At 53.2% G+C, this 26,421-nt stretch overlaps 1 protein-coding gene across 2 annotated transcripts in view; it reads right to left on the bottom strand.

Annotated features, from left to right (window-relative positions):
* xylt2 (xylosyltransferase II) overlaps nucleotides 1-26,421 on the bottom strand; it is a 551,366-nt gene that overhangs the window by 217,533 nt on the left and 307,412 nt on the right. For both annotated transcript variants that reach the window (XM_085963201.1, XM_085963202.1), the window contains exon 5: nucleotides 12,101-12,181. In XM_085963201.1, the coding sequence (XP_085819327.1) occupies nucleotides 12,101-12,181 (81 nt within the window). The remainder of the gene's footprint in view (nucleotides 1-12,100; nucleotides 12,182-26,421) is intronic.

The following is a 26,421-nucleotide window of genomic DNA, read 5'->3' as shown; positions in this document are numbered from 1 at the left end:
ACTCTCGACCTCAGACGCTGCAACTCTCGACCTCAGACGCTGCAACTCTCGACCTCAGACACTGCAACTCCCGACCTCAGACACTGCAACTCTCGACCTCAGACACTGCAACTCTCGACCTCAGACGCTGCAACTCCCGACCTCAGACGCTGCAACTCCCGACCTCAGACACGGCAACTCTCGACCTCAGACGCTGCAACACTCGACATCAGACGCTGCAACTCTCGACCTCAGACGCTGCAACTCTCGACCTCAGACACTGCAACTCTCGACATCAGACACTGCAACACTCGACCTCAGACACTGCAACTCTCGACCTCAGACGCTGCAACTCTCGACCTCAGACACTGCAACTCTCGACCTCAGACACTGCAACTCTCGACCTCAGACGCTGCAACTCTCGACCTCAGACGCTGCAACTCTCGACCTCAGACACGGCAACTCTTGACCTCAGACGCTGCAGCTCCTGACCTCAGACACTGCAACACTCGACATCAGACACTGCAACACTCGACCTCAGACACTGCAACTCTCGACCTCAGACGCTGCAACTCTCGACCTCAGACACTGCAACTCTCGACCTCAGACACTGCAACTCTCGACCTCAGACGCTGCAACTCTCGACCTCAGACACTGCAACTCTCGACATCAGACACTGCAACACTCGACATCAGACAATGCAACTCTCGACCTCACACGCTGCAACTCTCGACCTCAGACACTGCAACTCTCGACCTCAGACACTGCAACTCTCGACATCAGACACTGCAACACTCGACATCAGACAATGCAACTCTCGACCTCAGACGCTGCAACTCTCGACCTCAGACGCTGCAACTCTCGACCTCAGACGCTGCAACTCCCGACATCAGACAATGCAACTCTCGACCTCAGACACTGCAACACTCGACCTCAGACACTGCAACTCTCGACCTCAGACGCTGCAACTCTCGACCTCAGACACTGCAACTCTCGACATCAGACACTGCAACTCTCGACCTCAGACACTGCAACTCTCGACCTGAGACACTGCAACTCTCGACCTCAGACACTGCAACTCTCGACATCAGACACTGCAACTCTCGACCTCAGACACTGCAACTCTCGACCTCAGACGCTGCAACTCTCGACCTCAGACGCTGCAACTCTCGACATCAGACACTGCAACTCTCGACCTCAGACACTGCAACTCTCGACCTGAGACACTGCAACTCTCGACATCAGACACTGCAACTCTCGACCTCAGACACTGCAACTCTCGACCTCAGACACTGCAACTCTCGACATCAGACACTGCAACTCTCGACCTCAGACACTGCAACTCCCGACATCAGACACTGCAACTCTCGACCTCAGACGCTGCAACTCCCGACCTCAGACACTGCAACTCTCGACCTCAGACACTGCAACTCTCGACATCAGACACTGCAACTCTCGACCTCAGACACTGCAACTCCCGACATCAGACACTGCAACTCTCGACCTCAGACACTGCAACTCCCGACATCAGACACTGCAACTCTCGACCTCAGACACTGCAACTCTCGACCTCAGACACTGCAACTCTCGACCTCAGACACTGCAACTCTCGACCTCAGACACTGCAACTCTCGACCTCAGACACTGCAACTCTCGACCTCAGACACTGCAACTCTCGACCTCAGACACTGCAACTCTCGACATCAGACACTGCAACTCTCGACCTCAGACACTGCAACTCCCGACATCAGACACTGCAACTCTCGACCTCAGACACTGCAACTCCCGACATCAGACACTGCAACTCTCGACCTCAGACACTGCAACTCTCGACCTCAGACACTGCAACTCTCGACCTCAGACACTGCAACTCTCGACCTCAGACACTGCAACTCTCGACCTCAGACACTGCAACTCCCGACCTCAGACACTGCAACTCTCGACCTCAGACGCTGCAACTCTCGACCTCAGACACTGCAACTCTCGACCTCAGACACTGCAACTCTCGATCTCAGACACTGCAACTCTCGACCTCAGACACTGCAACTCTCGACCTCAGACACTGCAACTCTCGACCTCAGACGCTGCAACTCTCGACCTCAGACACTGCAACTCTCGACCTCAGACGCTGCAACTCCCGACCTCAGACACTGCAACTCTCGACCTCAGACACTGCAACTCTCGACCTCAGACACTGCAACTCTCGACCTCAGACGCTGCAACTCTCGACCTCAGACGCTGCAACTCTCGACCTCAGACGCTGCAACTCTCAACCTCAGACGCTGCAACTCTCGACCTCAGACGCTGCAACTCCCGACCTCAGACGCTGCAACTCTCGACCTCAGACTCTGCAACTCCCGACCTCAGACGCTGCAACTCTCGACCTCAGACGCTGCAACTCTCGACATCAGACACTGCAACTCTCGACCTCAGACGCTGCAGCTCTCGACCTCAGACGCTGCAACTCTCGACCAGACGCCGCAACTCTCGACATCAGACACCGCAACTCTCGACCTCAGACGCTGCAACTCTCGACCTCAGACGCTGCAACTCTCGACCTCAGACGCTGCAACTCTCGACCTCAGACGCTGCAACTCCCGACCTCAGACGCTGCAACTCTCGACCTCAGACGCTGCAACTCTCGACCTCAGACGCTGCAACTCTCGACCTCTGACACTGCAACTCTCGACCTCAGACGCTGCAACTCTCGACCTCAGACGCTGCTACTCTCGACCTCAGACACTGCAACTCTCGACCTCAGACACTGCAACTCTCGACCTCAGACGCTGCAACTCTCGACCTCAGACGCTGCAACTCTCGACCTCAGACGCTGCAACTCCCGACCTCAGACGCTGCAACTCCCGACCTCAGACACTGCAACTCTCGACCTCAGACACTGCAACTCCCGACCTCAGACACTGCAACTCCCGACCTCAGACGCTGCAACTCCCGACCTCAGACGCTGCAACTCTCGACCTCAGACGCTGCAACTCTCGACCTCAGACACTGAAACTCTCGACCTCAGACACTGCAACTCTCGACCTCAGACACTGCAACTCCCGACCTCAGACACTGCAACTCCCGACCTCAGACACTGCAACTCGCGACCTCAGACACTGCAACTCTCGACCTCAGACACTGCAACTCCCGACCTCAGACACTGCAACTCCCGACCTCAGACACTGCAACTCTCGACCTCAGACACTGCAACTCCCGACCTCAGACACTGCAACTCCCGACCTCAGACACTGCAACTCCCGACCTCAGACACTGCAACTCCCGACCTCAGACACTGCAACTCCCGACCTCAGACACTGCAACTCTCGCCCTCAGACACTGCAACTCTCGACCTCAGACACTGCAACTCCCGACCTCAGACGCTGCAACTCCCGACCTCAGACGCTGCAACTCTCGACCTCAGACGCTGCAACTCTCGACCTCAGACACTGAAACTCTCGACCTCAGACACTGCAACTCTCGACCTCAGACACTGCAACTCCTGACCTCAGACACTGCAACTCTCGACCTCAGACGCTGCAACTCCCGACCTCAGACGCTGCAACTCCCGACCTCAGACGCTGCAACTCTCGACCTCAAACACTGCAACTCTCGACCTCAGACACTGCAACTCTCGACCTCAGACACTGCAACTCTCGACCTCAGACACTGCAACTCTCGACCTCAGACACTGCAACTCCCGACCTCAGACACTGCAACTCCCGACCTCAGACGCTGCAACTCTCGACCTCAGACACTGCAACTCCCGACCTCAGACACTGCAACTCTCGACCTCAGACACTGCAACTCCCGACCTCAGACACTGCAACTCCCGACCTCAGACACTGCAACTCTCGACCTCAGACACTGCAACTCTCGACCTCAGACACTGCAACTCCTGACCTCAGACACTGCAACTCTCGACCTCAGACACTGCAACTCTCGACCTCAGACACTGCAACTCTCAACCTCAGACACTGCAACTCTCGACCTCAGACACTGCAACTCCTGACCTCAGACACTGCAACTCTCGACCTCAGACGCTGCAACTCTCGACCTCAGACGCTGCAACTGCCGACCTCAGACGCTGCAACTCTCGACCTCAGACGCTGCAACTCTCGACCACACATGCTGCAATTCCCGACCTCAGACGCTGCAACTCTCGACCTCAGACTCTGCAACTCTCGACCTCAGACACGGCAACTCCCGACCTCAGACACTGCAACTCTCGACCTCAGACACTGCAACTCTCGACCTCAGACGCTGCAATTCCCGACCTCAGAGGCTGCAACTCTCGACCTCAGACACTGCAACTCTCGACCTCAGACACTGCAACTCCCGACCTCAGACGCTGCAATTCCCGACCTCAGACACTGCAACTCTCGACCTCAGACACTGCAACTCCCGACCTCAGACACTGCAACTCTCGACCTCAGACGCTGCAACTCTCGACCTCAGACACTGCAACTCTCGACCTCAGACACTGCAACTCCCGACCTCAGACACTGCAACTCTCGACCTCAGACGCTGCAACTCCCGACCTCAGACACTGCAACTCTCGACCTCAGACACTGCAACTCCCGACCTCAGACACTGCAACTCTCGACCTCAGACACTGCAACTCCCGACCTCAGACACTGCAACTCTCGACCTCAGACGCTGCAACTCCCGACCTCAGACACTGCAACTCTCGACCTCAGACGCTGCAACTCCCGACCTCAGACACTGCAACTCCCGACCTCAGACACTGCAACTCTCGACCTCAGACGCTGCAACTCACGACCTCAGACACTGCAACTCTCGACCTCAGACGCTGCAACTCCCGACCTCAGACACTGCAACTCTCGACCTCAGACACTGCAACTCCCGACCTCAGACACTGCAACTCTCGACCTCAGACGCTGCAACTCCCGACCTCAGACACTGCAACTCTCGACCTCAGACACTGCAACTCCCGACCTCAGACACTGCAACTCTCGACCTCAGACACTGCAACTCCCGACCTCAGACACTGCAACTCTCGACCTCAGACGCTGCAACTCCCGACCTCAGACACTGCAACTCTCGACCTCAGACGCTGCAACTCCCGACCTCAGACACTGCAACTCTCGACCTCAGACGCTGCAACTCCCGACCTCAGACACGGCAACTCTCGACCTCAGACGCTGCAACTCTCGACCTCAGACGCTGCAACTCCCGACCTCAGACACTGCAACTCTCGACCTCAGACGCTGCAACTCTCGAACTCAGACACTGCAACTCTCGACCTCAGACTCTGCAACTCCCGACCTCAGACACTGCAACTCTCGACCTCAGACGCTGCAACTCTCGACATCAGACACTGCAACTCTCGACCTCAGACGCTGCAGCTCTCGACCTCAGACGCTGCAACTCTTGACCAGACGCCGCAACTCTCGACATCAGACACCGCAACTCTCGACCTCAGACGCCGCAACTCTCGACCAGACGCCGCAACTCTCGACATCAGACACCGCAACTCTCGACCTCAGACGCTGCAACTCTCGACCTCAGACGCTGCAACTCTCGACCTCAGACGCTGCAACTCTCGACCTCAGACACTGCAACTCTCGACCTCAGACGCTGCAACTCTCGACCTCAGACGCTGCAACTCTCGACCTCAGACGCTGCAACTCCCGACCTCAGACACTGCAACTCTCGACCTCAGACGCTGCAACTCTCGACCTCAGACGCTGCAACTCTCGACCTCAGACACTGCAACTCTCGACCTCAGACGCTGCAACTCTCGACCTCAGACACTGCAACTCTCGACCTCAGACACTGCTACTCTCGACCTCAGACACTGCAACTCTCGACCTCAGACACTGCAACTCTCGACCTCAGACGCTGCAACTCCCGACCTCAGACACTGCAACTCTCGACCTCAGACACTGCAACTCTCGACCTCAGACACTGCAACTCTCGACCTCAGACGCTGCAACTCTCGACCTCAGACACTGCAACTCTCGACCTCAGACTCTGCAACTCCCGACCTCAGACACTGCAACTCTCGACCTCAGACGCTGCAACTCCCGACCTCAGACACTGCAACTCTCGACCTCAGACGCTGCAACTCTCGACCTCAGACGCTGCAACTCTCGACCTCAGACACTGCAACTCTCGACCTCAGACACTGCAACTCTCGACCTCAGACTCTGCAACTCTCGACCTCAGACACGGCAACTCCCGACCTCAGACACTGCAACTCCCGACCTCAGACGCTGCAACTCTCGACCTCAGACACTGCAACTCCCGACCTCAGACACTGCAACTCCCGACCTCAGACGCTGCAACTCTCGACCTCAGACACTGCAACTCTCGACCTCAGACACGGCAACCCTCGACCTCAGACGCCGCAACTCCCGACCTCAGACACTGCAACTCCCGACCTCAGACACTGCAACTCTCGACCTCAGACACTGCAACTCCCGACCTCAGACACTGCAACTCCCCACCTCAGACACTGCAACTCGCGACCTCAGACACTGCAACTCTCGACCTCAGACACTGCAACTCTCGACCTCAGACACTGCAACTCCCGACCTCAGACACTGCAACTCTCGACCTCAGACACTGCAACTCTCGACCTCAGACACTGCAACTGCCGACCTCAGACACGGCAACTCCCGACCTCAGACACTGCAACTCCCGACCTCAGACACTGCAACTCTCGACCTCAGACGCTGCAACTCCCGACCTCAGACACTGCAACTCTCGACCTCAGACACTGCAACTCCCGACCTCAGACACTGCAACTCTCGACCTCAGACGCTGCAACTCCCGACCTCAGACACTGCAACTCTCGACCTCAGACGCTGCAACTCTCGACCTCAGACACTGCAACTCTCGACCTCAGACGCTGCAACTCCCGACCTCAGACACTGCAACTCTCGACCTCAGACGCTGCAACTCTCGACCTCAGACACTGCAACTCTCGACCTCAGACTCTGCAACTCCCGACCTCAGACACTGCAACTCTCGACCTCAGACGCTGCAACTCTCGACATCAGACACTGCAACTCTCGACCTCAGACGCTGCAACTCTCGACCACAGACGCCGCAACTCTCGACATCAGACACCGCAACTCTCGACCTCAGACGCCGCAACTCTCGACCTCAGACGCCGCAACTCTCGACCTCAGACGCTGCAACTCTCGACCTCAGACACTGCAACTCTCGACCTCAGACGCTGCAACGCTCGACCTCAGACGCTGCAACTCTCGACCTCAGACGCTGCAACTCCCGACCTCAGACGCTGCAACTCTCGACCTCAGACGCTGCAACTCTCGACCTCAGACACTGCAACTCTCGACCTCTGACACTGCAACTCCCGACCTCAGACACTGCAACTCCCGACCTCAGACACTGCAACTCTCGACCTCAGACACTGCAACTCACGACCTCAGACACTGCAACTCTCGACCTCTGACGCTGCAACTCTCGACCTCAGACACTGCAACTCTCGACCTCAGACACTGCTACTCTCGACCTCAGACACTGCAACTCTCGACCTCAGACACTGCAACTCTCGACCTCAGACACTGCAACTCTCGACCTCAGACGCTGCAACTCTCGACCTCAGACGCTGCAACTCCCGACCTCAGACGCTGCAACTCCCGACCTCAGACACTGCAACTCTCGACCTCAGACACTGCAACTCTCGACCTCTGACACTGCAACTCTCGACCTCAGACACTGCAACTCTCGACCTCAGACACTGCAACTCTCGACCTCAGACGCTGCAACTCTCGACCTCAGACGCTGCAACTCTCGACCTCAGACACTGAAACTCTCGACCTCAGACACTGCAACTCACGACCTCAGACACTGCAACTCCTGACCTCAGACACTGCAACTCCCGACCTCAGACACTGCAACTCCCGACCTCAGACGCTGCAACTCCCGACCTCAGACGCTGCAACTCCCGACCTCAGACGCTGCAACTCCCGACCTCAGACGCTGCAACTCTCGACCTCAGACACTGCAACTCTCAACCTCAGACACTGCAACTCTCGACCTCAGACACTGCAACTCCTGACCTCAGACACTGCAACTCCCGACCTCAGACGCTGCAACTGCCGACCTCAGACACTGCAACTCTCGACCTCAGACACTGCAACTCCCGACCTCAGACACTGCAACTCCCGACCTCAGACACTGCAACTCTCGACCTCAGACTCTGCAACTCTCGACCTCAGACACTGCAACTCTCGACCTCAGACGCTGCAACTCTCGACCTCAGACACTGCAACTCTCGACCTCAGACGCTGCAACTCTCGACCTCAGACGCTGCAACTCTCGACCTCACATGCTGCAATTCCCGACCTCAGACACTGCAACTCTCGACCTCAGACACTGCAACTCCCGACCTCAGACGCTGCAACTCTCGACCTCAGACTCTGCAACTCTCGACCTCAGACACGGCAACTCCCGACCTCAGACACTGCAACTCCCGACCTCAGACACTGAAACTCTCGACCTCAGACACTGCAACTCCCGACCTCAGACACTGCAACTCTCGACCTCAGACGCTGCAACTCTCGACCTCAGACACTGCAACTCCCGACCTCAGACACTGCAACTCTCGACCTCAGACAGTGCAACTCTCGACCTCAGACACTGCAACTCTCGACCTCAGACACTGCAACTCTCGACCTCAGACGCTGCAATTCCCGACCTCAGACGCTGCAACTCTTGACCTCAGACACTGCAACTCTCGACCTCAGACACTGCAACTCCCGACCTCAGACGCTGCAATTCCCGACCTCAGACGCTGCAATTCCCGACCTCAGACACTGCAACTCTCGACCTCAGACACTGCAACTCCCGACCTCAGACACTGCAACTCCCGACCTCAGGCGCTGCAACTCCCGACCTCAGACGTTGCAACTCTTGACCTCAGACGCCGCAACTCCCGACCTCAGACACTGCAACTCCCGACCTCAGACGCTGCAACTCTCGACCTCAGACACTGCAACTCTCGACCTCAGACACTGCAACTCTCGACCTCAGACAATGCAACTCTCGACCTCAGACACTGCAACTCTCGACCTCAGACACTGCAACTCTCGACCTCAGACACTGCAACTCTCGACCTCAGACACTGCAACTCTCGACCTCAGACACTGCAATTCCCGACCTCAGACACTGCAACTCTCGACCTCAGACACTGCAACTCTCGACCTCAGACACTGCAACTCCCGACCTCAGACACTGCAACTCTCGACCTCAGACGCTGCAACTCTCGACCTCAGACACTGCAACTCTCGACCTCAGACGCTGCAACTCTCGACCTCAGACACTGCAACTCTCGACCTCAGACGCTGCAACTCTCGACCTCAGACGCTGCAACTCTCGACCTCAGACGCTGCAACTCTCGACCTCAGACACTGCAACTCTCGACCTCAGACAATGCAACTCCCGACCTCAGACACTGCAACTCTCGACCTCAGACGCTGCAACTCTCGACCTCAGACGCTGCAACTCTCGACCTCAGACACTGCAACTCTCGACCTCAGACACTGCAACTCTCGACCTCAGACACTGCAACTCTCGACCTCCGACACTGCAACTCTCGACCTCCGACACTGCAACTCTCGACCTCAGACACTGCAACTCTCGACCTCAGACACTGCAACTCTCGACCTCAGACACTGCAACTCTCGACCTCAGACACTGCAACTCTCGACCTCAGACACTGCAACTCCCGACCTCAGACACTGCAACTCTCGACCTCAGACACTGCAACTCTCGACCTCAGACACTGCAACTCTCGACCTGACACTGCAACTCTCGACCTCAGACACTGCAACTCTCAACCTCAGACACTGCAACTCTCGACCTGACACTGCAACTCCCGACCTCAGACACTGCAACTCTCGACCTCAGACACTGCAACTCCCGACCTCAGACACTGCAACTCCCGACCTCAGACACTGCAACTCCCGACCTCAGACACTGCAACTCCCGACCTCAGACACTGCAACTCTCGACCTCAGACACTGCAACTCTCGACGTCAGACACTGCAACTCCCGACGTCAGACACTGCAACTCTCGACCTCAGACACTGCAACTCTCGACCTCAGACACTGCAACTCTCGACCTCAGACACTGCAACTCTCGACCTCAGACACTGCAACTCTCGACCTCAGACACTGCAACTCCCGACCTCAGACACTGCAACTCCCGACCTCAGACACTGCAACTCTCGACCTCAGACACTGCAACTCTCGACTTCAGACACTGCAACTCCCGACCTCAGACACTGCAACTCCCGACCTCAGACACTGCAACTCTCGACCTCAGACACTGCAACTCTCGACCTCAGACACTGCAACTCTCGACCTCAGACGCTGCAACTCCCGACCTCAGACACTGCAACTCCCGACCTCAGACACTGCAACTCTCGACCTCAGACGCTGCAACTCTCGACCTCAGACACTGCAACTCTCGACCTCAGACACTGCAACTCTCGACCTCAGACACTGCAACTCTCGACCTCAAGCCCAACTCTCGACCTCAGGCCTGTAATCTCCTGGTCTTCCCTTCTTCCAACAATTCTCAGGCTTTTAAAACCAATATTTCGGATCATCTAATCACTGCGTCCTGGTTACCTGATCTTTTCTCCCACTCTTCTCTCAGGGATCACAAGTTAAACACAGATGAGAGATGTCTATCTCTGTTCACTTATTTAGAAAACACTAGTAATCCCATCGCGGCATCCAATCGGCCCTTAAATGCTCTCACCACTCTGTCCATAACCCATTCCAAGCGCTGATCTCTCTGTGTGAAGAACTGTCTGACATCAGTCAGAAGTTTGACCTTCACCTGTTTGAGCCTGTGCCCCTTAACCGACTGAGCTTTACTTCAATGTATTGCTGGGATATTATCTTTTTTATATTGTTTCCTAACATAGTCCTTTATAAGGTCCCTTTTGAGTCAATTTCTTTTAATTTTTCCATCATAACTCAACAGCCTCGTGTCTCTTCTCTGTACCCACTCTAGAGCTTGTGTCTCGGTGACCTGAGCTGGAGAAAGTACTCTAAGTGCAGTCTGATCGGAGCACCATAGCTTCAGAATGACGTCCTTACACTTCTACCAACTCAATCGGCAATACAGTTCGCATTATATTTGTTCAGCTAACTGCTGTTCCACAGTGATACACTTTTAGTGTCAGGTCTACTGACAATCTTCATTCAGGTTAACGAAGCAGTTAATAAAACATACGGGATCCTGGGCTTTATAAATAGAGGCAGAGAGTTCAAAAGCCAGGAGGTTAGGCTAAACCGATATAAAACACTAGTTCGGCCCCAGCTGGAGTATTGTGTCCAATTCTGGGTACCACACGACAGGAAGGATGAGAAGGTTTTGGAGAGGGTGCAGAGGAGATTTACTGGAATGGTTCCACGGATGAGGGAATACAGCTACATGGATAGACTGGTGAAGCTGGGGTTGAAATCCTTGTAGCGGAGAAGGCTAAGAGGAGATTTGATAGAGGTGTTTAAAATCATGAAGGGTTTAGACAGAGTAAATAAAGAGAAACTGTTTCCAATGGCTGAAGGGTCGATAACGAGAGGACACAGATTTAAGGTGATTTGCAAAAGAACCAGAGGCGACATGAAGTAAAGTTTTTTACGCAGCGAGTGGTTAGGATCTGGAATGCACTGCTTGATATGGTGCTGGAAACAGGTTCAATAGTATCCTTCAAAAGGGAATTGGAGAACTACTTGAAGGGGAAAAAGTGCAGGGATATGGGGAAAGAGCGGGGAACTGGGACTAACCGTAGACGCGATGGGACGAATGGCCTCCTTCTGTGCTGTCCTATCCTATGATTCACCTCAGTGACATTGACACCTCTCACAGAGCATGTACAACACCCAGTTTATTCTTCCAATGTGCAACAGTAATCGTGACCTGCACTGTGGGCCTTGGCCTTTCATTTGGTTTCTTAATAATGGAAACCTTTGGCCCTGCAATACCACAGTTTCCAAGACAACTGCAGTGTTCCCACTGCATCCATAGCTGAGGCCAGAGAGCTCAACACAGACCAGGGATGCAACAACGTCCGTCACAACTTGAACCGCTGGGCTAAGTTAAGGCACCTACCTGGCATTGTCCCGGCCGTGAGATTTCAGGAAATTCTTCTCTCTGTACCTGGAGAGAAACCCAACCAGCTCATCGTTCGTCCTGCGGGTTCAAAAAGTTAACAATTTAAACAACAGTTTGTAATCCTTTACTTCCAAACTCTACCGTTGACACTGGTTATGTTCGGCATGAATTTTCGGCTGCTCGAAATGAAGGATGTTTCTCTCTCCACCGATGCTGCCGGACCTGCTCAGTGTTTCTAGCATTTTCTGTTTTATTTCAGATTTCCACATCCGCAGTATTTTGCTTCTGAGGTGAATATTGGGGAATCAAACACTCCCAGGGCAGGTACAGCACGAGTTAGATACAGAGTAAAGCTCCCTCTACACTGTCCCATCAAACACTCCCAGCGCAGGTACAGCACGGGTTAGATACAGAGTAAAGCTCCCTCTACACTGTCCCATCAAACACTCCCAGGGCAGGTGCAGCACAGGTTAGATACAGAGTAAAGCTCCCTCGAAACTGTCCCATCAAACACTCCCAGGGCAGGTACAGCACGGGTTAGATACAGAGTAAAGCTCCCTCTACACTGTCCCATCAAACACTCCCAGGGCAGGTACAGCACGGGTTAGATACAGAGTAAAGCTCCCTCTACACTGTCCCATCAAACACTCCCAGGGCAGGTACAGCACGGGTTAGATACAGAGTAAAGCTCCCTCTACACTGTCCCATCAAACTCTCCCAGGGCAGGTACAGCACGGGTTAGATACAGAGTAAAGCTCCCTCTACACTGTCCCATCAAACACTCCCAGGGCAGGTACAGCACGGGTTAGATACAGAGTAAAGCTCCCTCTACACTGTCCCATCAAACACACCCAGGGCAAGTACAGCACGGGTTAGATACAGAGTAAAGCTCCCTCTACACTGTCCCATCAAACACTCCCAGGGCAGGTACAGCACGGGTTAGATACAGAGTAAAGCTCCCTCTACACTGTCCCATCAAACACTCCCAGGGCAGGTACAGCACGGAGTTAGATACAGAGTAAAGCTCCCTCTACACTGTCTCATCAAACACTCCCAGGGCAGGTACAGCACGGGTTAGATACAGAGTAAAGCTCCGTCTACACTGTCCCATCAAAAACTCCCAAGGCAGGTACAGCACGGGTTAGATACAGAGTAAAGCTCCCTCTACACTGTCCCATCAAACACTCCCAGGGCAGGTACAGCACGGGTTAGATACAGAGTAAAGCTCCCTCGACACTGTCCCATCAAACACTCCCAGAGCAGGTACAGCACGGGTTAGATACAGAGTAAAGCTCCCTCCACACTGTCCCATCAAACACTCCCAGGGCAGGTACAGCACAGGTTAGATACAGAGTAAAGCTCCCTCTACACTGTCCCATCAAACTCTCCCAGGGCAGGTACAGCACGGGTTAGATACAGAGTAAAGCTCCCTCTACACTGTCCCATCAAACACTCCCAGGGCTGGTACAGCACGGAGTTAGATACAGAGTAAAGCTCCCTCTACACTGTCCCATCAAACACTCCCAGAGCAGGTACAGCACGGGTTAGATACAGAGTAAAGCTCCCTCTACACTGTCCCATCAAACACTCCCAGGGCAGGTACAGCACGGGTTAGATACAGAGTAAAGCTCCCACTACACTGTCTCATCAAACACTCCCAGGGCAGGTACAGCACGGGTTAGATACAGAGTAAAGCTCCCTCTAAACTGTCCCAACAAACACTCCCAGGGCAGGTACAGCACAGGTTAGATACAGAGTAAAGCTCCCTCTACACTGTCCCAACAAAATTAATTCAGTCCCAATCTCAGAAGTGCACCTTCCAGTGTAGGTGTGTGATGTTTTTTCCACTTCAGCCATCCTGAGTCAGTTTGCCAATTTAGTGATGAATTAAGAAATAAAGAAGGAACTTGCTTTTATTTGGCCTCTGCAGGTTGTGGCGAAGAGTTTAAAATCCAATGAATTACGTTTGAAATCCAGTCACGGTTCTGACTCACTCAAGAGAAATAACCACACAAAGGAGGAAGTGAAAGTAGTGAGAATTGATTCTTAAATGACCCTGGTCATCTTAGACTAATGTTTGTTTAGCAGAATCCAGCAGGGCAGTCGTGGGCCTCTGTACCACTGGGCTCAGGAAAGGAAAGACCAGCCAGGGTTCCCACAGCTCATCACGATCCAGTGACCCCGACTGGGAAGGGCAGGATCAGGTTGATTTGCGACGCTCTCTGTGGTCTAATAGCCTGCAGATACTCACTTTCTCGGCTGAGACATAAAGAATGGCCACTTGTGCAAGGGTGCCAGAGCAGGTACAGCATGAGTTAGAGGGGGATGGTAGGGGAGGAAGGGGGGAAGTGGAGTGGAGAGGAGGGAAAGGGAACGGAAGTGAGATGGCAGGGAAGAGAAGGGGAGAGGGAGGGCAGTCGAGAGGAGTTGGAAGGGAGGAGGACGGAAGAGAGATAAGAGGGCAGGTGCAGGGTGGGGATGGATAAAGAAAGGGAGGAAGGGCAAGGGGAGAGAAAGGGAGGGGAATGGAGAAAATTAGACAAAATGGCTTGCTGCTGTTCAGAGTTTGAAACTAATCCTTTATTTGTTGTTGTGCATGGAGCAGCTAACACAGCCTGAATCCAACCAAGTCACCAATTCCTGTGGGAAGCGTTACATTTAAACAGCTACAATCCAGCATGAGGCATTATACATATAACAAGATTCAATGCCCACTGGGATGGATGGTGGAGGCACAATGATCGAGGCGAGTCTGATCGCAATCAGCTGCTCTATTCCCTCAGACTCTCAGTTATTGTGGAGATCTCCTGAAGAGGCATCAGCACAATCCATTCCGATACACCAGTACTGTACCCCAGGGTTATACAGTGACAGACCTGTACCCACCAGTACTGTACCCCAGAGTGATACAGTGACAGACCTGTACCCACCAGTACTCTACCCATCTTATAGTGACAGACATGTACCCACCAGTACTGTACCCCAGTGTTATACAGTGACAGACCTGTACCCACCAGTACTGTACCCCAATGTTGTACAGTGACAGACCTGTACCCACCAGTACTGTACCCCAGAGTTATACAGTGACAGACCTGTGCCCACCAGTACTGTACCCCAGTGTTATACAGTGACAGGCCTGTACCCACCAGTACTGTACCCCAGAGTTATACAGTGACAGACCTGTGCCCACCAGTACTGTACCCCAGTGTTATACAGTGACAGGCCTGTACCCACCAGTACTGTACCCCAGTGTTATACAGTGACAGACCTGTACCCACCAGTACTGTACCCCAGAGTTATACAGTGACAGACCTGTACCCACCAGTACTGTACTCCAGTGTTACACAGTGACAGACCCGTACCCACCAGTACTGTACCCCAGTGTTATACAGTGACAGACCTGTACCCACCAGTACTGTAACCCAGTGTTATACAGTGACAGACCTGTACCCACCAGTACTGTACCCCAGTGTTATACAGTGACAGACCTGTGCCCACCAGTACTGTACCCCAGAGTTATACAGTGACAGACCTGTACCCACCAGTACTGTACCCCAGTGTTATACAGTGACAGACCTGTACCCACCAGTACTGTACCCCAGTGTTATACAGTGACAGACCTGTACCCACCAGTACTGCACCCCAGTGTTACACAGTGACAGACCTGTACCCACCAGTACTGTACCCCAGTGTTACACAGTGACAGACCTGTGCCCACCAGTACTGTACCCCAGAGTTATACAGTGACAGACCTGTACCCACCAGTACTGTACCCCAGTGTTATACAGTGACAGACCTGTACCCACCAGTACTGCACCCCAGTGTTACACAGTGACAGACCTGTACCCACCAGTACTGTACCCCAGTGTTATACAGTGACAGACCTGTACCCACCAGTACTGTACCCCAGTGTTATACAGTGACAGGCCTGTACCCACCAGTACTGTACCCCAGCGTTATACAGTGACAGACCTGTGCCCACCAGTACTGTACCCCAGAGTTATACAGTGACAGACCTGTACCCACCAGTACTGTACCCCAGTGTTATAGTGACAGACCTGTACCCACCAGTACTCTACCCATGTTATAGTGACAGACATGTACCCACCTGTACTGTACCCCAGTGTGATATAGAGACAGACCTGTATCCACCAGTACTGTACCCCAGTGTTATACAGTGACAGACCTGTACCCACAAGGACTGTACCCCAGTGTTATGCAGTGACAGTCTTGTACCTGCCAGTACTGTACCCCAGTGTTATACAGTGACAGACCTTTACCCACCAGTACTGTACCCCAGTGTCATAGTGACAGACCTGTACCCACCAGTACGGTACCCCAGTGTTACACAGTGACAAACCTGTACCCGCCAGTGCTGAACCCTAGTGTTATACACTGACAGACATGTACCCGCCAGTACTGTACCCGTGTTATACAGTGACAGACCTGTACCAACCAGTACTGTACCCCAGTGTTATAGTGACAGACCTGTACCCACCAGTACTCTACCCATGTTATAGTGACAGACATGTACCCACCTGTACTGTACCCCAGTGTGATATAGAGACAGACCTGTATCCACCAGTACTGTACCCCAGTGTTATACAGTGACAGACCTGTACCCACAAGGACTGTACCCCAGTGTTACACAGTGACAGACCTGTACCCACCAGTACTGTACCCCAGTGTTATACAGTGACAGACCTGTACCCACCAGTACTGTACCCCAGTGTTATACAGTGACAGACCTGCACCCACCAGTACTGTACCCCAGTGTTATACAGTGACAGACCTGCACCCACCAGTACTGTACCCCAGTGTTATACAGTGACAGACCTGCACCCACCAGTACTGTACCCCAGAGTTATACAGTGACAGACCTGTACCCACCAGTACTGTACCCCAGTGTTATAGTGACAGACCTGTACCCACCAGTACTGCACCCCCGTGTTATACAGTAACAGGCCTGCACCCACCAGTATTGTACCCCAATGTTGTACAGTGACAGACCTGTACCCACCAGTGCTGTACACCAGCGTTACAGTGACAGACCCGTACCCACCAGTTCTATACTGCACTGTTATACAGTGACAGACCTGTACCCACCAGTACAGTGCCCCAGTGTTTTACAGCGACAGACCTGTACCCACCAGTACTGCACCCCAGTGTCATAGTGACAGACCTGTACCCAGCAGTACTGTACCCCAGTGTTATACAGTGATAGACCTGAACCCACCAGTACTGTACCCCAGTGTTATACAGTGACAGACCTGTACCCACCAGTACTGTACCCCAGAGTTATAGTGACAGACCTTTTTCCACCAGTACTGTACCCCAGTGTTTCACAGTGACTGACCCGTACCCACCAGTACTGTACCCCAGTGTTACACAGTGACTGACCCGTACCCACCAGTACTGTACCCCAGTGTTACACAGTGACTGACCCGTACCCACCAGTACTGTACCCCAGTGTTATACAGTGACAGACCTGTACCCACCAGTACTGTACCCCAGTGTTATACAGTGACAGACCTGTACCCACCAGTACTGTACCCCAGTGTTATACAGTGACAGACCTGTACCCACCAGTACTGTACCCCGGTGTTATACAGTGACAGACCTGTGCCCACCAGTACTGTACCCCAGTGTTATACAGTGACAGACCTGTACCCACCAGTACTGTACCCCAGTGTTATACAGTGACAGACCTGTACTCACCAGTACTGTACCCCAGTGTTATAGAGTCTACCTGTACCCACCAGTGCGGTTCCCCAGTGTTATACTGTGACAGGCCTGTACTGTACACCAGTGTCATAACGACAGACCTGTACCCGCCAGTACGGTACCCCAGAGTTATACAGTGACAGACCTGTACCCACCAGTACTGTACCCCAGTGTTATACAGTGACAGACCTGTACCCACCAGTACTGTACCCCAGTGTTATACAGCGACAGGCCTGTACCCACCAGTACTGTACCCCAGTGTTATACAGCGACAGGCCTGTACCCACCAGTACTGTACCCCAGCGTTATACAGTGACAGACCTGTACCCACCAGTACTGTACCCCAGTGTTATACAGTAACAGGCCTGTACCCACCAGTATTGTACCCCAATGTTGTACAGTGACAGACCTGTACCCACCAGTACTGTACCCCAGCGTTACAGTGACAGACCCGTACCCACTAGTTCTATACTGCACTGTTATACAGTGACAGACCTGTACCCACCAGTACAGTACCCCAGTGTTTTACAGCGACAGACCTGTACCCACCAGTACTGTACCCCAGTGTCATAGTGACAGACCTGTACCCACCAGTACGGTACGCCAGAGTTATACAGTGACAGACCTGTACCCACCAGTATTGTACCCCAGTGTTATACACTGACAGACCTGTACCCACCAGTACTGTACCCGTGTTATACAGTGACAGACCTGTACCCACCAGTACTGTACCCCAGTGTTATACAGTGATAGGCCTGAACCCACCAGTACTGTACCCCAGTGTTATACAGTGACAGACCTGTACCCACCAGTACTGTACCCCAGTGTCATAGTGACAGACCCGTACCCACCAGTACTGTACCCCAGTGTTATACTGCGACAGACCTGTACCCACCAGCACTGTACCCCAATGTAATGAAATCTGTTTGTCTTGATCCTGTATTCGTTTTGCACTCATGTATATTACCCTCCCCCACTGTGTATAGTTTCACTTCCTCTTACCCGACTAACCTGGGAGGTTCCAGGTCTTGGCTCTTGGCTCTGCCCCTGACTTCTCTGACATAAAGATCCCAGGATCTGTATGTCTCATTCCTGTGAACCAGTCGGCGTGTTGACATGTTAGCTCTGATCTTAGTGATTAAAAGCCAACTTGTTTAAGTCTATAACTTCTAGTTTTGTGGTTATTGAAGGCCCAACAATTTTAATCACTAAAGAATACTAGGATGGATCGACTCCTAAAACCAGAGCGTCTGGACTTGGATCCACATTCTGCTGAAGCATCAAATCAATTTGGACACTGGCTCAAATGCTTCGAACTCTTCGCGGGGGCCTCATCCGCTAGCGAGGTAGATAAACTGAGTCTACTGACTACTCGCGTAAGTCATCGAATTTATTCGTTCATCCAGGACGCCACCTCTTACACGGAGGCCATCACTATCCTGAAGGCCCAATACCAGAGGCCGGTAAACGAAGTGTACGCCAGACATCTGCTGGCTGCACGCAGGCAGCGACCAGAGGAATCAATGGACGATTTCTTACAGGGCCTAAAGGACCTGGTCCGGGACTGTAACTGCAAGGCCATGACGGCCAACGCGTACTCTGACGAATTGGTCCGCGATTCCTTCATCACGGGCCTCAAATCGAATTATATCCGGCAGAGACTGCTGGAGAAGGAGGTCCTGGACTTAAAAAAGGCAGTGACCACTGCGCGATCGCTGGACGTGGCCCAGAGAAACTCTGACTCTTATTCTTCTGGCCATGCGGCCCTCACCGCCTCGTGCGCGCCGAGGGGGCCGCCATCTTGGAATCAGCCATCTTCCCCATCCAGGTCTCAGACCAGCTCTACGCCGCCGGAGTCCCCACACAGAAGTTCACCCAGGAGTCCTACTACAGCGGCAATGTCTCGAGGCCCGAAATGCTACTTCTGCGGCCAGGCCAAGCACCCCAGACAACGATGCCCAGCGAAGGACGCTACATGCTTCAAATGTAAGAAAAAGGGGCATTTTAGCAAAGTCTGCAGGGGGAATCCGATTTCCAACTCCGTCACTGCCTCGTGCGTGCTGTGCGGGCCGCCATCTTGGGATCCGCCATCTTTTCCTGACTCAACGGCCGCCCAGGGCCCAAGAGTGGCTTCGATCACGGTGGATCAATCCAGGCCACACCCATTGACAAAATCCATGATGGACATACAGGTAAACGGGAATTTAACGAAATGTTTAATTGACTGTGGGAGTACCGAGAGTTTTATCCACCCTAGCCTGGTACGGCGGCACTCATTAACGGTAACCCCTACACGGAGCAGGATTGCTATGGCTGCTAAGCCCCACAGTTCGGACATTTTGGGCTACTGTGTGGTAACACTGACTGTAAAAGGCACGGACTACAAGGATTTTAAACTCCTCGTGATGCCAGAACTCTGTGTTAATGTAACCTTGGGCCTGGACTTCCAGTGCCACCACGAAAGTGTCACGCTAGCATATGGCGGGTCCCAGCCGCCACTCACAGTCTGTGGCCTATCAACCTTAAAAATCAGCCCGCCCTCTTTATTCGTTAATCTCGCTCCGAACTGTAGGCCCATAGCGACCAAAAGTAGACGGTACAGCCTGGAAGACAGACACTTTATCAAGGCGGAAGTGGACAGACTCCTGCGGGAAGGCATTATTGAATGCAGTACCAGCCCGTGGCGTGCCCAAGTAGTCATAGTTAAAAATAGCGAAAAGAAACGGATGGTAATTGACTACAACCAGACTGTTAATATTTATACCCAGCTGGACGCCTACCCTTTACCCCGCATATCAGAAATGGTCAACCAGATTGCGCAATACCGAGTCTTCTCGACTATCGACCTCAAATCCGCGTATCACCAGCTCCCCATTAGAACGGAGGACCGCCCATACACCGCCTTCGAGGCGAACGGGCGCCTCTACCATTTTCTCAGAGTGCCCTTCGGGGTAACAAATGGGGTCTCGGTCTTCCAACGTGAGATGGACCGCATGGTTGACGAGAATAAACTACAAGCTACCTACCCCTATCTGGACAATGTCACTATCTGCGGGCACAACCAGCAAGACCACGATCTAAATCTTGCGAGATTTTTAAAAACTGCCCTAAAGCTGAATCTAACCTACAACGAAGACAAATGTGTCTTCAACACAACCCGTCTCTGTATCCTCGGCTGTGTGGTGGAAGATGGGGTAATTGGACCGGACCCTGACCGATTACGCCCCCTAAAGGAACTGCCCCTGCCACACAATCCCAAAGCTTTAAAAAGGTGCCTGGGATTTTTTTCGTATTATGCCCAATGGGTGCCCAATTACTCTGATAAGGCCCGACCCCTCATTAAATCGACGTCCTTCCCACTATCAGCTGAAGCTCGGGAGGCTTTCACCAGTATTAAACAGGACATTGAAAGGGCTGCAGTGTGTGCAGTGGACGAATGCATTCCCTTTCAAGTCGAAAGCGATGCGTCAGACTTTGCCTTAGCTGCGACCCTCAATCAGGCTGGGAGACCTGTGGCCTTCTTCTCCCAAACCCTTCAGGGACCTGAAATCAGGCACTCTTCTGTCGAGAAGGAGGCACAGGCTATAGTGGAGGCAGTGCGGCACTGGAGACACTACCTAGCCGGCAAACGTTTCACCCTGCTCACCGACCAGCGGTCGGTGGCTTTCATGTTTAATAACCAACAAAGGGGGAAAATCAAGAATGACAAAATACTCAGGTGGAGGATCGAACTATCCACGTTCGACTATGATATTATGTACAGGCCGGGAGCCCTTAATGAACCCCCAGACACCCTATCGCGGGGAATGTGTGCCAGCATTCATACGGACAAATTACAGGGTCTCCACAACGACCTCTGTCACCCAGGGGTCACCCGACTATACCATTTTATAAAGTCCCGCAATCTGCCCCACTCCATCGAGGAGGTCAGGGCAATGACCAGAGCCTGCCGCATCTGTGCGGAATGCAAGCCTCGTTTCTACAGGCCTGACCGTGCACACGTTATCAAAGCCACACGGCCATTCGAGCGCCTAAGTCTGGACTTCAAGGGACCCCTTCCCTCTGCCGACCGTAACGTATACTTCCTCAATATCATTGATGAATATTCCCGCTTCCCCTTCGCCATTCCCTGCCCAGACATGACCAGTGCCACGGTCATCAAGTGTCTCTGTAATCTATTCTGCATGTTTGGCATGCCGAACTACATACACAGCGATAGGGGGACGTCATTCATGAGTGACGAGCTGCGCCAGTTCTTGCTCTCGAAGGGGATAGCCACTGGCAGAACCACCAGCTACAACCCCCGGGGTAATGGGCAAGTGGAAAGGGAGAATGCTACTGTTTGGAAGGCTGTCACGTTAGCCTTAAAGTCAAAAGGCCTTCCGACCTCCCGCTGGCAGGAAGTCCTCCCAGACGTGCTCCACTCCATAAGGTCTCTGTTATGTACTGCCACTAACGCTACCCCTCACGAAAAGATGTTCGTTTTCCCCCGGAAATCCACCTCGGGCATATCTCTACCCGCGTGGCTCACGTCTCCGGGGACAGTACTATTGCGGAAGCACGTGAGAGGCCATAAAACGGACCCCCTTGTGGAAAAGGTACAGCTCCTCCATGCAAACCCTCAGTACGCCTATATCGAATACTCTGGCGGACGAGAGGACACTGTTTCCATAAAAGACCTCGCTCCCTCGGGGAGCGGAGAGAACGATGGGAGACTACCCGATGAAGACCTACACTACAAAGAGATAGGACGCCCAGAGGTATCAATACCCAACTTTAACCTGGAGGACACTGCAGATAACCTGGAAGACACTGCGGAGGCCCGGACAGCGGAGGAACCAGAATCCACTCCCCTAGAGGCACCCCAACCGGCTTTGCGCCGATCACTGAGAACTGCAAAACCTCCTGACAGACTCACTTATACCAACTTTTAAGAAACATCACCCTGATGGACTAAATCTATAGAAGGGGTGAATGTAATGAAATCTGTTTGTCTTGATCCTGCATTCGTTTTGCACTCATGTATATTACCCTCCCCCACTGTGTATAGTTTCACTTCCTCTTTCCCGACTAACCTGGGAGGTTCCAGGTCTTGGCTCTTGGCTCCGCCCCTGACTTCTCTTGCATAAAGATCCCAGGATCTGTATGACTCATTCCTGTGAACCAGTCAGCGTGTTGAGATGTTAGCTCTGATCTTAGTGATTAAAAGCCAACTTGTTTAAGCCTATAACTTCTAGTCTTGTGGTTATTGAAGGCCCATCACCCAGTGTTATACAGTGACAGACCTGTACCCACCAGTACTGTACCCCAGTGTTATACAGTGACAGACCTGTACCCGCCAGTACGGTACCCCAGTGTTATACAGTGACAGACCTGTACCCGCCAGTACTGAACCCTAGTGTTATACACTGACAGACCTGTACCCACCAGTACTGTACCCGTGTTATACAGTGACAGACCTGTACCAACCAGTATTGTACCCCAGTGTTATACAGTGACAGACCTGTACCCACCAGTACTGTGCCCCAGTGTTATACAGTGACAGACCTGTACTCACCAGTACTGTACCCCAGTGTTATATAGACTACCTGTACCCACCAGTACAGTTCCCCAGTGTTATACTGTGACAGACCTGTACTGTACCCCAGTGTCATAGCGACAGACCTGTACCCGCCAGTACGGTACCCCAGAGTTATACAGTGACAGACCTGTACCCACTAGTACTGTACCCCAGTGTTATACAGCGACCGACCTGTACCCACCAGTACTGTACCCCAGTGTTATAGAGACAGACCTGTACCCACCAGTACTGTACCCAGTGTTATAGTGACAGACCCGTAACCACCAGTTCTGTACCCCAGTGTTATACAGCGACAGACCTGTACCCACCAGTACTGTACACCAGTGTTACACAGCGACAAGCCTGTACCCACCACTCCTGTACCCCAGTGTTATACAGTGACTGACCCGTACCCACCAGTACTGTACCCCAGTGTTATACAGCGACAGACCTGCACCCACCAGTTCTGTACCCCAGCATTACAGTGACAGACCCGTACCCACCAGTTCTATACTACACTGTTATACAGTGACAGACCTGTACCCACCAGTACAGTACCCCAGTGTTTTACAGCGACAGACCTGTACCCACCAGTACTATACCCCAGTGTCATAGTGACAGACCTGTACCCACCAGTACTGTACCCCAGTGTTATACAGTGATAGACCTGAACCCACCAGTACTGTACCCCAGTGTTATACAGTGATAGACCTGAACCCACCAGTACTGTACCCCAGTGTTATACAGTGATAGACCTGAACCCACCAGTACTGTACCCCAGTGTTATACAGTGACAGACCTGTACCCACCAGTACTGTACCCCAGTGTTACACACTGACAGACCTATACCCACCAGTACTGTACCCCAGAGTTATAGTGACAGACCTTTTTCCACCAGTACTGTACCCCAGTGTTTCACAGTGACTGACCCGTACCCACCAGTACTGTACCCCAGAGTTATAGTGACAGACCTTTTTCCACCAGTACTGTACCCCAGTGTTACACAGTGACTGACCCGTACCCACCAGTACTGTATGTGGTAAACCACTGTTATTGTTGTTCACCGTTGTTGTTGTTGTTGCACACTGTTGTATCTATGCATGCCTCAGCTGGCTCCGCCCCTGGCTCCACCCACATGCCCAGATATAAAGGTGACTGCTCTGCAGCCCCCTGCCTTCTTGGAAACCAGTCAACCACGAGAGGCATGCTCTGTTCTTTGTTAATAAAAGCCTTTTAGTTACTCTCCTAACTCTCCGTCTTTTATGAGTAATTAATAGCGCATCAATTTTATTAACAAAGACAAAATGTCAGCACCAAACGCTGAGCAGCAGGCGCTGCAGCAAATGACGGCACCAAACGCTGAGCAGCAGGCGCTGCTGCATGCCCTCAGACCAACATGCCTGGACCTAGACCCTCAAGAGGCGGGTTCGTCTACCAAGTTCGCACAATGGCTGCGTTGCTTCGAAGCTTACCTGGAAGCCTCAGCCGTGACACTAGATGGAAACAAACTAAAAATCCTGGCCTCCAAGGTGGGTCACCAAGTCTACACGCTCATCCAGGACGCGACTACCTACGCGGCGGCTATCGATCTGCTAAAAGGACAATACACACGCCCGGTAAATACGGTTTATGCCAGACACCTCCTGAGATCCCGTAAACAGCAGTCCGGGGAATCGGTGGAGGCATTCCTACGGGCACTACAGATACTCGGCCGAGCCTGCGATTGTAAAGAGGTATCGGCCGCGACACACACGGAGGGACTTATCCGAGATGCTTTCGTTGCGGGCCTCAAGTCCGACTACTCCCGGCAGAGACTGCTGGAGAAGGGCGAAATCGACCTGAAGAAGGCAGTGTCCCTCGCGCTCTCGCTAGACGCGGCCCACCGGAATATGGACGCATTCTCCCCTAACCGCTCCGCACCGTGGACGCCGCAACCTTGGGTCATGGGACTGCCACCCCCGGCACCAACTGCTGCAGCGATGTCCAAGGGCCCGAAATGTTACTTTTGTGGCCAGGCAAAACACCCCAGAGCACGCTGCCCGGTGAAAAACGCTACCTGCTCTGGCTGTGGGAAGAAAGGACACTACGTCAGCGCCTGCAAAGGTAAAACCGCTAACGCCAGCAGCGCCGCATGTGAACCGTGGGGGCAGCCATCTTGTCCGCCATCTTGGACACCTCCAGCCGCGTGGGGATCGGGATCATGGGCGCAGCCATTTTGTCCGCCATCTTGGACGCCTCCAACTCCAATCGCGGGTGACCCGGACTCAACCACCGCCTCGTCTGACGACCACAGCGACTCGCTCGACCATACGCTGGCCTCCGTGATGCTGGACCAATCTCTCCCTCACCAACTGTCCAGGTCCATGATGGACATTACGGTAAACGGCCGCGCCACTACCTGCCTTTTCGACAGCGGGAGCACGGAGAGCTTTATCCACCCCAACACGGTGCGCAGTTACTCTCTCCCGGTCCGGCCAACGCGCCATCGGATCTCTATGGCTTCCAAATCCCATTCAGCAGACATCGGTGGCTACTGTGTAGTGACCCTTTCAGTAAGGGGCACAGAATACAAAAATGTTAAACTTCTTGTCCTGCCCCATCTCTGCACTGCCGTTCTACTGGGGTTGGATTTTCAGTGCCACCTTAAAAGTGTCACATTAGCGTACGGCGGACCCCTCCCCCCACTCACAGTCTGCAGCCAGCAGCTTTTAAATCGCCCGCCGCGCACCATTTGCAGCCTCTCCACGCTTAAAGTCTCCCCCCCGCCCCTTGTTCGCTAACCTCACCCGCGACTGTAAGCCCATCACTACCAAAAGCAGGCGGTACAGTGCCGGGGATAGGAGCTTCATTAAATCCGAAGTAGCAAGACTCCTGAAGGAAGGGATTATTGAGGGTAGCACTAGCCCATGGCGAGCACAAGTGGTGGTAGTGAAGACTGGCGAAAAACAGCGCCTAGTTATTGACTACAGCCAGACGATCAATCACTACACCCAGTTAGATGCATACCCACTCCCCCGCATATCTGACATGGTCA

This window comes from Somniosus microcephalus, chromosome 21 (genome assembly GCF_052327205.1).
Source record: "Somniosus microcephalus isolate GS21.2 chromosome 21, FLI_Smic_1.0, whole genome shotgun sequence".
Lineage (NCBI taxonomy): Eukaryota > Metazoa > Chordata > Chondrichthyes > Squaliformes > Somniosidae > Somniosus > Somniosus microcephalus.
This window is presented reverse-complemented; position numbering and strand designations above follow the sequence as displayed.